Source organism: Dromiciops gliroides, chromosome 6 (assembly GCF_019393635.1).
Source record: "Dromiciops gliroides isolate mDroGli1 chromosome 6, mDroGli1.pri, whole genome shotgun sequence".
NCBI classification, from domain to species: domain Eukaryota; kingdom Metazoa; phylum Chordata; class Mammalia; order Microbiotheria; family Microbiotheriidae; genus Dromiciops; species Dromiciops gliroides.
The window spans coordinates 222,157,997-222,172,349 of record NC_057866.1 but is presented as its reverse complement, the minus strand read 5'-3'; the positions used below and the strand labels follow the sequence as shown (position 1 = coordinate 222,172,349).

At 38.9% G+C, this 14,353-nt stretch overlaps 1 protein-coding gene across 1 annotated transcript in view; it reads left to right on the top strand.

The window, feature by feature from the left end:
- Nucleotides 1-14,353, top strand: part of ANK2 (ankyrin 2) — a 340,193-nt gene that overhangs the window by 180,751 nt on the left and 145,089 nt on the right. Inside the window, 2 exon segments of the mRNA XM_043969828.1 lie at nucleotides 7,757-7,855; nucleotides 13,129-13,326. Coding sequence (XP_043825763.1) covers nucleotides 7,757-7,855; nucleotides 13,129-13,326 — 297 coding nt within the window.

Genomic DNA, 14,353 nt, shown 5'->3' with positions numbered 1-14,353 from the left:
GATTCCTCTGCTCCTTTCTTTTCTTTCTTCCCTTCTCCCTCTTCTCTCCCCTCTCCCTCCTTTTCCCCCTCTCCTTTCTCTCTCACCCTTTCCTTTCTCTCTCTTCTTTCCTCTCCTCCCTTACATATGATCCAATACCATTTTTTGAGCTTAAGGGACAGAAAATTTAGATCAAAATTCCAAGCACATTTGTAGAAGTAATCTACCTATCTCTCAGGTGCCTAGTAGCATCTACTTCCTTTCCTTCTTTTAGATTTGTTTGTTCTGTTTTTAATGCCAAACTGTTCCATTTCGTTATCATGTTCTGTTTTAAATAACTGCAATTATTTCAGAAGATGGTTGAGATGAAACCAATAAGTAACTATGATTATAACAGGATCCTTTTGACGTGCTTACCATTTATTGGAAATGTACCTCATTAGTGCTATTGTATTATGTTCTTTACTATTCTGAAGATGGAAGAAATAGGTGCCAAAGAGATCGAAAAGCAAAAATGAAGATATTTAGTTAGGAAGCTGGTGATGAGGTCATCACTTGTCTCCCTAGTAGTAAATCACATGTGAGGAATTAATTTTTTCTACATCATGTTATTTTCTCCAATGATACAAGTCCTTGGAAAATTATGAATCAGATAATAAGATATTTCCAAGAATACACTAACAAGTTACTAGAGAGAGTGAGTGAAAGTCATGCAGGAAAAGGGTGAGAGAGAAAAAGGACAGTATAGGGAACTGGTTGGTTTGTTGTCCTTTGTTCTCAAAGAGGACCACAATGACATCACTATGTCAGGGTCAAGGTATGTGTGTGACTATGGCTGATAAGACCAATATGGGCTCAGAAAACTCTACCAGAGGTCAGTATAGGAGGAACTAAGGAGACAATGAGGGTTGTAAGAAGGTGAAGGTCTTATGTCTATCAAGGTGAGAAAGATCCCTTGAGCCTCTGTTACTACTGTTGTCTGTTCCTTTAAGAGACACACAACTCATTAACTGGTTTGGCTGATTCTGAGTAAACAGTGAGAGTGTCTAGGAGGGTAATCACAAGAGGGAAATGATGCTCAGAAGCCCAGGGCTACTCAGGTCCTTTATCTTTTCATTTTCTGTCACACCCTGGGATTCGAGGGGAAGGCAAGGATAGTTTTCTTTAAAATACTTTGGCAGAACCTTTATGGCTACAATCTGACCTGTGATTTGATTTAAAAGCACTCAGGATTGATTCAAAGGGAACATGATATGGTAGCTTGAACTCAATACCACAATTCACCTGCTTCTTTCTCTAAAGGGCAAGTAAGTTAAATACTGGAACTGAAGGTCGTGATGGTAGATAAGCCCCTTGAAAATGGGGACAGTTTCACTTTTTTAGTTGTTCTCAATATCTGGAAGAGAGCTGGCCATGTATGAAGTGGGCATTGAATAAATGCTTGAATAATTGATTGTCTTATTATTGTTGCCATAGGATCATGGTGAGCTCCAAAATGATGTTACTCTTATAGCCCTTCCTTTGTAATTGTTGATTAGAATGATAACTTTCTGGCAGTGGTTCCCACCATTTTATGTTTCAAGCAGGACCCATTCATACTCTTAAACATCAAGGAGGACCCCCATCCCCTCCCTGCCTGTAAGAACTTTTGTATACATGGGTTATAGAAACTGATATTTACTGTTTAAAAAATTAAAATGAGTTAGCATAGTTATACAAATAGTTTTGATCTGGAGGACCCCCTGCAAGGGGGTCATTCAGGAGTCATTAACCACCCTTAGACAACTAGTGCTTATGACACTATGGTGGGATTACCATTGAGATAAGTATCCATAGAAAATCTCCTTTTCCTCTTTTTTATAAACTTCAAAAAGTATTTGGCATCAGCATGGTGGAGGAGAGAGATTTGAAGTCAGAGAAGCTGGATTTTAAACTTGGCGACTGTATTATTTAGTACGTATGTGATTTTGGACAATTTAATTCAAAGTTAATAACATTCGGGCTTCTGTAAACTGAAGGAATGTTATTAGATGACATCTAAGCTCTAAGTTCCCTTCTCGCTTTAAATCTGTAATTTTAATAATAATGATAATAAGTTAGCATTTATATGAGGAGCTAGATGGTACATAGTATAGAGTACCAGGCTTCAGGTCAGGAGGACTCATCCTTATGAGTTCAAATCTGGCCCCTAACACTTAGTAGCTATGTGATCTTGAGCAAGTCACTCAACCCTGTTTTCCTCAGTTTCCTCATCTGTAAAATGAGCTGGGGAAGGAAATAACAAACCATTCCATTATTTTTGCCAAGAAAACCAAAAAATGGGGTCACAAAGAGTTGGGCATGACTAAAAACCAACTGAACAACAACAAAAGCATTTATATAGTGCTTACTATGTGTCCGGCACTGTGCTAAGCACTTTACAAATATCTCATTTAATTCTCACAACAACCTTGAGAGATAGGTACTATCATTACTCCATTTTACATTTGAAGAAACTGAGGCTGACAGGTTAGATGATTTGTCCTGGGTCATACAGCTTGTAAATATCTGAGGTAGGATTTGAACTCAGGTCTTCCTGACTCCAGACCCAGCACACTATCCATCCACAGTACCACCTAGTTGTCATTATCATCATCATCATCAATTTTTTGAAATGTGTATTTTTGAATTTTTTTACCATGCTCATAAGCTTTATCCCAAATTAAAAATGGTTTGGGGATATTTTCTATCTGAAATGAATTCAAAGAAGCTGACAGGTTTGTCTAACTCCTATTAGAATATGAGCTCTTGTTTTTGCTGGTTTTTTTATTCTCACTGCTTAGCACAGTGCTTGGTACACAATAATCACTTAATAAGTGCTGATTGTCTGGATTTATGCTGCCATCTTTGTAGAACTCCAAGGTCTGAGAAGCTGTAAAGCCCAATTTCTTCATCTTAGAAAGAAAAACCTGAGGTCCAGAGAGGTTAAAGTCACATGAATGATATGTAACAAACGGAAAAAGAAATAACTAAACGTGTAGGTTAATACTTTCAGAAATATATAGAACATTGAAAGCAAATTGATTATATATAAAAGAGAAGATACAGATAGAAGAGCAGGCAGAACAGGGTTTGGCATGACACCTACCATCAGCCAAAGGATGCAGAAGAATATTTGAACGAGACAGGAGGGGATCCAGGAAAGAACATCATCCTAAGTGCTAAGAGATGAGAGAATATCCCGGATGAAAGGGTGGTTAATGGTGTCAAAAGCTGCAGAGAAGTGAAAAAAAAAAAGCTGAGAAGTAAGAAAAGGCCATGGGAGTTACAAGTTAAGTGATTACTGGTAACCTTGGAGAGAACTATTTAAGGCAAGCAGTGGGGCGAGAGATCTGATTACAAGGGGTTGAGGAGTGAGTGGCAAGTGGGAAGAATTGAAGGGATCAAGTGTACCTGATTTTTTCTATTAGCTGGTCTATGGAAAGGGAGAGAGAGAGATGAAATAGGATCTCAAAGGGATAAAAATATTAATAATAGTTAAATACGTATGATGCTTTCATGTTTGCAAATAATGTTATGTATATATATATTTAAATGTATACACCCACATATATGTATATACACATATGTCTTCTCTCATCTGATTCTCACAACCATCATTTGAGGTAGGTGCTATTTCTAAAACTGAGGAACTGAGAAAAGTTTTCCAGGGGAGCACAGGTGAAGTACCATTTGACTGCATCTTCCTATCCCCCAAGTCTAGCACCCTCTCCACCATGCCCCCTATAGGGGTGAATATTATTTTTGCACCTTTTGTTTTTAGGATGCAGAGATGTTTGTGTTCCGCAAAGGAGACAGTAGATAGACACAGCTTTGTTTTTCATATCAAATGAGTCTAGCAAGTATCACTTGGATGCTTTAAAAAAAAACCCTCAAAGCAACTGAAAATGAATGTTTCAAAACTACAAAGAAGAGGTTTGGCTCCAGAGAAGCAATATGAGAAAATGTCTTTCTCTCTTCTTTTGCATAGGTGGAGGGGGGTGGGGTGGGAGGTTGCTGGTCTGTAGATGTGGAGCATTATGTATATTATCAGATTTTTTTTTGACGAATAAATCAGTTTTGCTGATTTTTCTCCTTTTCCTTTCTAAATTTTTTTTGCATATGTGTGTGAGGCAATTGGGGTTAAGTGTCTTGCCCAGGGTCACAAAGCTAGTAAGTGTTAAGTGTCTGAGGTCAGAATTGAACTCAGGTCCTTCTGAATCCAGGGCCAGTGCTCTATCCACTGCACCACATAGTTGCCCTGCCTTTTCCTTTTTTTAAAGAAAAAACTCTTGTTATAAGGGATGTCTCTCTGGGAGGGGGATGGGAGAGTAATACAGGAATCTAGAGGCAGGCCTGAGTCAAGCTGGTTTCAGGTTTTCTGTTGGCATGAAAAATGAGCCACTCATAGTTCATTCAGCAATTAACAAAAGGAGGTTAACTAAGCCCTAGCATAAAAAGGATATTCAACAAAGATACTCTGGTACTTAAGAAGGGGTAGACATGGCCTCCGACTTCATGTGGCAACTTCTAAAGTCCCTCTGCAGACTCTTTGAACTTTTCTACCATGCTCCATGGTGTTACTTTTACCACCACCCTCCCCTTTTATGTGTTTTTCCCCCAAGTTAGAAGCTAAGCTCCTTGAGGGGAGGAGATATCTATCTTTGTGCTTGTATTTGTATTGCCAGAGTTTAAGCAGGAAACCTGGTATTTAGTAAGTGCCTGTAGACTTGTCGATGTGACCTTGCCAAATCAGAGGAAGAAGCCTAGTTGGAGGAAATATCTCCACCTTGAGAAGATCTTAGTGGCAGAGGCAGAAAAAGTTGTCTTTAGATTAAGGAGCTGGGCTAGGTAAGAGGTGAGCAAAGTCCTTTAAGGGGAGTATTGATGGTGTGTGACAGTCTGTCAAAGTGACACAGGATTTGAATTTTGAAGAAATTAAGATAGTAAAAGAAATGCAGCCAGTAAGAAAGGATTTTATTTGGGGGGTACAGTGGGGTTAAATGATCTATAGTTTTGACAATATTCTTTTTTTTCAAGCTGATAACAAGAAGTGATCATGAATGACTCAGTTGTCTAAGCATTAACAGTGGGGGACCCCAAATAACTGGGATTCTTGTGAGCTTTGGGAAGTATGAGGCTCCTTAAACTTTTTCCAGCCGCAACCCTTTTTTTTGCCTGAGAAATTTTTACGAGACCCTGGGTATGTAGGTATATAAAATAAGTATACATAACCTTTTATTGTTGTCACATTTTTGTGACCCCCCCATTCAGTTACGTGACCCCATATGGTTGAGCCACAGTTTTGCTTTGATATAAGGTGGCTTCATTAAAGAGCTCCATTCACTTCTGAAAAACTGAGAGGGTCCCCTACTCACTCATGTCCTGCTCTGGTAGAAAAGTTCAATTTCCCAATTCTGTAGAGAGGAATAGTTCTCATGATATATACGGTCCTCAAAATCATGCAAGTTTTTCAGGGGGTCCACAAGGTCAACGTTTTTCATAATAATTCTAAGACATTGTAATTTCCAATATGGTGAGTATCCATAGACATAAATCACCCTTGTAAACCAAAGCTTGGAGTGGGCGGGGAGTTCTTAATATTTTGAAGAGTATAAAGGGATCGTGAGACCAAAAATTTCTGAGAACCCTTGTTCAGCTAGGTTTCTTCATGGCTTGAGGAATAGAGGCAGGAGGATATTAGGGGTAGAGGATTGAGGACTTCTGATCTACCAAAGGTTTGACTGCTCGTCTGGAGGTCCCCTTCTGCTCGTGCCTAGTAATCCATCATGAATTTCTTCTTGAGCTCCTACTACATATGTACAAGATGCTATTGTAAGTACTGCAGAGAAATCCAAAGGTAGTTGGGCATATAATTCATTAAGAACCCCATAAAAGCTAACTAGCTGTTTGAGGCAGCAAATGCCAAGTGTTTGGTTTGGGAGTTCACAGGAGTGAAAGCTCTCTAGAGGTGGATAACCCAGCTAACATTTTCATCACTTCTTTAAGGTTTTCAAAGCTCTAAGCACAGGGTCTGTCTCACAGTGGGCAATTAATCAAATGGGTAGTTCCTTTTCTCCCTTGTCTCTTTTTGACCATCACAACAACCCTGTGGAAATCATATAAGGAAACTGAGGCTAGAAGAGCTTCCATTACTTGCCCAGGGTCCCACTGTGTCTGAGGCAGGATTTATCCTCTGGGTTTCCTCCCTCTTGGTTCAGCCCTTAATCCATTGCACCCTCTAGCTGCCTCATATAATCAGGGAAGATTTCCCAGAGAAAGAAAGACTCCAGATGGATACTGAAGAGTGAATTAAAAAAAATAATAAATTAAATCAAAAGAAGAAGAGTAGACAGAATTCAGTTAGAGATGAAAGGGCCATCTCTAACTTCTGTCTCTCAATCCCTTGAACTATATAAACACAATGGCAAAGGTGTTCATATTCAGAAGGGACTGAGTAGGCCAAGTTGGCTGGAACAGAGTTCATGTTGGGAAGAAGCAGGAAAGAAGGCTGAAAATAGTAAATTGGAGATAGGTCATAGAATGGTCTGAAAGCCAGTCTAAGAAGTGTGGATTCCATAGTAAGGAGGGAGACCTTCATGATTTGGGGGTGGGGCAGTGACCTGGTGAAAGACAGTAAGGAAAAGAGATCCAGGTGAGTGCCTTATGTAAATATTATCTGCTATTTAAGCCTAGAAGGATGAACATCATATTATAAACTTAGGTCTGTTTTTTAAAAAATTATTTTCTTCCAAAGAAAGAATTTTCCCATTGAATGCTTCAGTGCTGGGGGAGTGCTTGCTTGTTTGAGTGTTCAGAATTTACAATAAGACTCAAACCTGCTCACACTTTAGTGCATGGGAATTTATTTCTGTTGTCTTTTATTTTTGCTATTTTATCTCTTCTCATTCCTTCTTTATTCCTCATTCTCCTTTTCCCCTGTCCTAGGTCATAGGGGAAAAAATACAAGACCCTGGGCAAATCATTCAACCCCTCATTACCCCACAAAAAAAAGTACAAGGAATAGGAATTATTTCATTAACCCATTTTGGAGAATTATTTGGAGGAATTATTTCATTAACCCATTTCCATGCATGAGCAGACTTAAGGTGTTTTTCATTAACAGCATATACTTGAGAAAGAAGCTGCTATAACAGCAGGTTTAGTAAGAAGGGCTTGATCTTTTGTTCACATTTCTTCAGGCTCAGCAAGCAGGGGCTTTTTAAAGTTTTCTCAATTCTGAGTGTTCTGATTTGAATACAACCCCCATTCTCTCTGCCACACTTCTCCCTTCTTAGATGTTTTTGCACTATATCTTCCAGTATAACTGTGATGTATTTTCATCTGACAACTGCAGATCCAAGCAGAACTAGGATCATTTACCAGAAAATGCTTAGGTTATTGCTGAATTAAGCAATAGGCAGGGAATTCCCAAAGCAAGCAGAGAAACAAGAGGAGAAAGAGGAAGGAGAGAAGAGAGACAAGATCTACACTTTCATGAGAACACACAATTTTCTTTTTGACCTTTCAGAATAAATAACTGGCTGACTGGTCAAGGAGTTTCATCCATTAAGTTATCTTGGTGGGGGTGAGGTACAGAGGTGAATATTTTCTTTCCCATTCCCAGAAGGATAATTTTTGATTTCTTGTTTTACTAAAGTGGGATTATGGATGTTTACTGATTTAGTAACATTAGTTAAAAAAAAAGAAAAGGAAAAAGGGACATCCCATTGATGCCATGTTTTAATTCTCTTATCAGGACGGGCTGACACCACTTCACTGTGCAGCACGGAGTGGGCACGACCAGGTGGTGGAACTTCTTTTAGAACGAGGAGCCCCCTTGCTGGCAAGGACCAAGGTGAGTGTCTTTCTTTCCCTCCCTCCCTCCCTCCCTCCCTCCCTCCCTTCTTCCCCGTCTTCCTTCCTTCCTTCCTTCCTTCCTTCCTTCCTTCCTTCCTTCCTTCCTTCCTTCCTTCCTTCCTTCCTTCCTTCCTTCCTTCCTTCCTTCCTTCCTTCCTTCCTTCCTTCCTTCCACTTCAGTCATTTTTTTTCAGAGAGAAATTTAAGTTCATCTGTATTCTGTGTAAATGGAACAATAGCTTTAAAAATCCTAATTCCAACATTTTATGATTCTATGTCACAAAGTCCCATAAAGAATTTTATACAATGTTCTTACAGAAATAAAACTATATGCTTGCTTACATGTTATATACTTTGTGTCTATTACATGGTTGATTGAATTAAAAAAACCAAAACAACCTTAAAAATCAAAAGGAACCAGCCGTTGTTTAGAAAGGCTGCTGAGGTTTTGTTTGCTTGTTTGTTTTTGTTTTTGAAACAGCAAGTGAGCATTAAAGGGCTGAATCTGACCCTTATTACATCTGATCCATGTTTAAGGATTTCTTGGGTTTTATGGGAAAATTTTTAATCTGACAATTGAAGACATAGTCACTCAGAGATCCTTTCTTTTCCCCTTAAAAATTTCTCAAGGATTCAAGCTTTCTTTCTTTTTTCAATTTGCCTTCCCTACATGCTTTATTCTGGATTGGATGATCATTTTAAATGAGTCTCAGAAGGTAGATTAATATCAGCAGAGCAAAGCTTTATCCTCTGGATAGTATAGAGAATTGCCCAAAGTGGTGCTGTGTGACTGTGCTGGGTAGAGATGGGATTAAAAAGTCCCTTTTTATGTGGCCTATCTACAATGAACTTCTAGCCTTAGTTTAGTCATGGAAGCAGAGTAAATGGAATCAAGTGAGGATGATGCCTGTGGCACAGTGACTTTTGTCTGTTTCACGACTAGTTCGTACTGTGGGAGAGACATCTTTCAAATGAGTAGTATTTCACTTCATTAATAAAACCACATATTGTGTTGTTGATGGCAGTGGTTGATCTTTTAAAAAACCCCAAAGCCTAAATGTACACACACACACACACACACACACACACACACACACACACGTGTGTATGTGTATATATATATATATACATATACATATATATGCACACACACACACACACACATATATATATGCACACGCATATAAACAACTTTTTTGTTGTCTGACCTCCAAGATGGTTGGATATTTCAAATGTCTTTATTTAGCTTGCAGAATACTTTGTCTCCTTGTACATTTTGAAAAAAAATTTCGGCACAAACCCAACTAATTGGCATTTTAAAAATAGAAATATAGGAGTGTGTGCAAAGCAAGAAACAATCATTAGGGCAAGTACGCTCAATGTCAAGTCTAAGTGCTCCATCCCTTGGGCCACCTAGCTATTTCTGTATAGTCAGCTGAGCCCAAACCTATTCCATACATTTCCTCTTCCTTCCTTCTGAACCAGTACTGTCCACTGAGGCAGTTAAATGGTGCAGTGAATAGAGCATTGGGCTTGGACTCAGGAAAACCTGAGTTCAAATATGACCTCTGACACTTCTTCACTGTGTGACTCTGGACAAGTCACTTTTGTTTGTTTCAGCTTCCTCAACTGTAAAATCTCTCAAGGTTGCTGTAAGGGTCAAATGAGATAATTGTGAAGTGCTTAGCTCAGTGCCTGGCATGTAGTAGGTTCTGTATAAATACTTATTTCCTCTCTCCCTTTTGGCCTTGGCTAAGGCATTTACAGTGAAAGAGCAGGAAGAAGAAGCAGCCAACCCAAGCATATATTTTAAGAATTCTCTTTTATTTTAATTGACTACTTAATTCAAAACAGGGAAGAAAAGCAGTCCACACATGGGTGGAATGAATTCTGTTTTTAAAGACAGGTTCCAGAGGCCATGAATGGACAACTACAAAGTGGAATCATATGATAAAGAGTTCTGGACCCTTGGGTCCTTTTTCCCATGGCATCACTATTTTGTATATTTTATTAAATTGCCTTTTAAATGTGGCTTAGGGATGTAGTCAGGTAGTCAGAGATAGCTGTTCATTGGTGAGATAGGTTCTAATCTTGCTGACAAAACTTCAGACCCAGCTACACTATAGCACCTAGTGAAGTGTCTGTCTTCTGACCAGATTTGAGGACCAACACAGATCCTCTAAATCACCCAAAGGGGATCCTATCTGCTTTTGGCATTTACAAATTTTAAATGACTAGTGAAGGCACATTTTTTAACCCCCAAGGAAGTATTCAGTATTACCTTAAGAGGAAAATTAATAGGACTCCCACACATAGATTCAGCATGGATACTTTGTGACTGGATCATTATTTATTGCTGTAGTGAATCTATCTTCAATTCAGATCAACATAACAAGAATTTATGCAAGAGACTTACAGACAAAAAATAAAACCAATACATTCCCTATTTACAAAAAGATTACATTCTACTGCTGGGATGTCACATGTACACAGTGAAATAATACCAGGCATACCAGATCTATAATTGGGGCAATAATCAAGAATGGCCTCATTTTGGAGGTAGTACCTAAGCTGAATCTTTAAGGGACCAAAGGGTTTCAAGAGGTTAAGCTAAGGATGGAAAGCATTCTCACCATGGGCAGTAGATTGTGGAGATGGAATATCATATTATCCTCACAACAAATATATGAGAGTAATATAGGTGTTCTTCCTTTCCCCGCCTTCCCCACCTCTCATAGGTGATAGAATTGAGGCTCAGAGAGGTGAAGACTTATTTCTGGTTACATAGGTAGTAAATAGTGGAGGTGTAATACAATCCAATCCAAGTTTCTCCTGATTCCAAGTCTAGCAGCATGCTTCCCACTGCCTCTCCAACATGGTGAAGAGAGTATTTGATTCAGTCAAGTGGGAATTTTGTATTGATGTGCCCTTACCTATGCTTTATGCCGTTTAACAAAATCAGTGCCTTGCTATGTATCAGTATCTTATTTACTGTCCATACTGGTATTTTCAACTTACAATTAATTATACTTACCTTGTATACAGTAATGTATCAGGGATCGGTACTTCAGCAAAGGGCAATACAAGAGTTAGTTCATATACCTGGTCAGACATTTTTTTTCTTAAATCATCCTGTCCAGTAAAGCCATGAAAAAGAAAAAAAATGCCATCTCAGTAATGTTGGGAAATCCAAATCGGAGACCCCAGATGAACCCCCCAAACCATAACTTATTGTTTTTGGTTTTTTTTGTTTGTTTTTTTGAGGGGCAATTGGGGTTAAGTGACTTGCCCAGGGTCACACAGCTAGTAAGTGTTAAGTGTCTGAGGCCGGATTTGAACTCAGGTACTCCTGAATCCAGGGCCGGTGCTCTATCCACTGCGCCATCTAGCTGCCCCCCAAACCATAACTTATAACCTTTCACCCTTGTCTTTATTTCCACTTGTTGTTCAATCATATATTCAGTCATGTTGGACTATTCATGACCCTGTGGACTATACTATCTATGAGGTTTTCTTGGCAAAGGTACTGGAGTGGTTTGTCATTTCCTTCTCCACCTCATTTTACAGATGAGGAAATTGAGGCTAACAGGGTTAAGTGACTTGCCCAATTAGTAAGTTCTGAGACAGAATTTGAAATCATGAAGATGAATCTTGATAATTCCAAGCCCAGCACTCTATCCTCAGCACCACCTAGCTGCCCTATATTGGCTCCTTATGCAGATAGAATTTCTGTTTTGTTTTGTTTTTATAGGATAAGAATTTTCCCATGCATTGGCTATTAAACTAGGAATTTATTCATCATTTATTGTCCTAGGTGGTCATATTTACATTGACTATTAAAGGGACAATATACTTGGGCATCCAGTACATGGATGATATGTTCAAATGAATTCTAATTTTCTTGGATCTCTTAAGTTCATATGTACATACATATTTACTATAGGCAGCAAGTTGCCATAGTGAATACAACACTGGACCTGGAATCAGGAAGATCTTAATCCAAATGTGGTCTCAGGCACAAATTAACTATGTGACCTTGGGAAAGTCACTTAACCTCTGCGTCAATTTCTTCATCTGTGAAATGGGAATAGTAACCTCCCCGGGTTGTTGTAAGGATCAAATGAGATAATATTTGTAAAGTGTTTAGCACAATGCCTGGCACATACTATACATGAAGTTCCAGTACTATTGAACTCACAGAAGTACTATGCGCGCACACACACACACACACATCAAGAACCTGTAATTTTATCAGGGTGGGAATTCCTGGTGCAGGAATAGTCTTAGAGCAGATTGCAACCCATCCAATCTCAGAGAATTCAGAGTCTTTGAAAGAATGATGGATTTTGAATGAGACAATCTTGAATTAAATCACAGCCCTGCTACTTACTCCTTTGTGATCCTAACATCCAAAGTCACCTCTCTGGTCCTTAGCTTCCACATTTGTAAAATTATGCGGGGTTAGACTAAATTACCCACAAAATCTCTTCTACCTCTATATTTGCTTGAATTTCAGAGAGGTTAAGTGACTTATCTATGACAGGGGATTTGTAAGTGCCAGACTTGGAGTTTGAACCTGGAACTTGTTGACACTGAGTTAGCACTATACACTAATAACACCTCTCAGAGCTTTGGTCTTGGCTCCCAAAATGAGACAGGTGGTAGGAATTAGAAACATTAGAGGGAAAGGGCTGGAAGAAATTTTAGAAATCCTCCTACTTGCCCATTTTACAGATGAGCACTTGAAGCCCAAAGAGTTTAAGTGACTTGCCCCACGCATCCTACCTGATGTGTAGGCTATGTCTAAGTGTACAGAAATGATAAACCCTCCATTTTGGTGCTGATTATTCCCTGTTCTTTGAGTCAAAAGCTCACATCCCCTGCCACTCAATATGGAGTCACCAACCTCTGCCATCAGATAGTGCATAATCAGCTAATATGTGGAATTGTGGGATTCAAGAGGTGGAAGAGACCTTATGAATCATCTAATTTTTCTAACTGACCCCCAAATTTTGAAGACGCAAAGTGTTTTTCCTGAAAGAGACTTTTAGTAAAGAGCAATACTTGTTTAGAAAAGTAAATTTTCTGGACAATGTCAAGCATTTTAGCCCAAGCAATACTTAGAAAAGGAAATCTTCAGGACACTAAAAGTCGTATCATGCATTTTAAAGCTAAGCATAAATTGTTTTGGCTCCTGTAAACCAAAGTAACAATAGAAACATTCATGGAATTTTCATTTACTGGGTTTCATTTGTATGTTTTGTTGCTTAGAATGGACTGTCTCCACTTCACATGGCTGCCCAGGGGGACCATGTTGAATGCGTGAAACACCTGCTACAGCATAAGGCCCCAGTGGATGACGTCACCCTGGATTACCTGACTGCCCTCCATGTTGCTGCACACTGTGGTCACTACCGTGTGACCAAACTTCTCCTGGACAAGAGAGCCAATCCTAACGCCAGAGCCTTGGTAAACCTGGTCCACCCCATCTCAATGAAACACAAAAAGGGGTTATCAAGCCAGTGTTTACTGACCGATGATGCAAACAAAAATAGGGAATGGTTTGGGGACAATGTCATTCCTACCCTACCTATCATACATCATGCTCCCGCTTCAGTCAGGCTTTCCTATTCTGCTATTTTCTGATGGTGAAACAGCATAGATTTCAGAGGGCACCAAGGTAACATTTCTGAAGTCCATTAGTTGCAAACATGCTGATGTGAATCCCTTGAGGTCCAGAGGAACTTCAAGGGAAAATTACTTAGAAGAAGGCAGAAATAAACTGTTTCAGCTTCTCAGGTGCTTATGGGGCGGTAGGTCAACTCGAATATAGGAAATTCTTGGGAGTTATTTTTTAAAAGAAAATCAAGGGTTAAACAATGATGAATTCAGGGAATATTTTCTAAATTAGAAGGAAAATATCAGTTCTTTATTTTCATTCCTGTCTGAAGCTTTGTTGAAGTACATTTTCAGTGGGCCATCCATCCTAGAGATTTTTATTAAAATCAATACAGGGCATCTCAAAAGTCTTAGTACAGTTTTTAAGCTGTTAGAGATTTTAAATTGTCAAAGTTTAAAACTGCAATAAGCCTTTTGGGATTCTATGTGACTGTCTGTGGTTCAGTTGACCAGTCTCTTTATTTTGTGAACAGGGCAAAATACAACCCTGTAAATAATAACTTTGAGATTTTTCTTTCTGGACAAATTGATTCAAGGGGGAATTGATGCCTCTCTTCTAAGTGCTTTAAAAAGCATTTTAATTTTATTTCCAATTCTTGGAATACGGACATATTGAAAGGGGAAAAGTTGGAAAGAGCTGCCACCACAACTGTTCAGATGTTTTCTAAGGCTTAGCATTTAATCAATCACCTTGCTTTACTCATAGTTAAACACCAGCTAGCCTAACAATACCCATTGAAAGGACCTGGCCTATTTCTAATACATTTATGCTTCATGTTTGCTAATTCCCAAACTAATAGGAAATTCATCTTTTTCA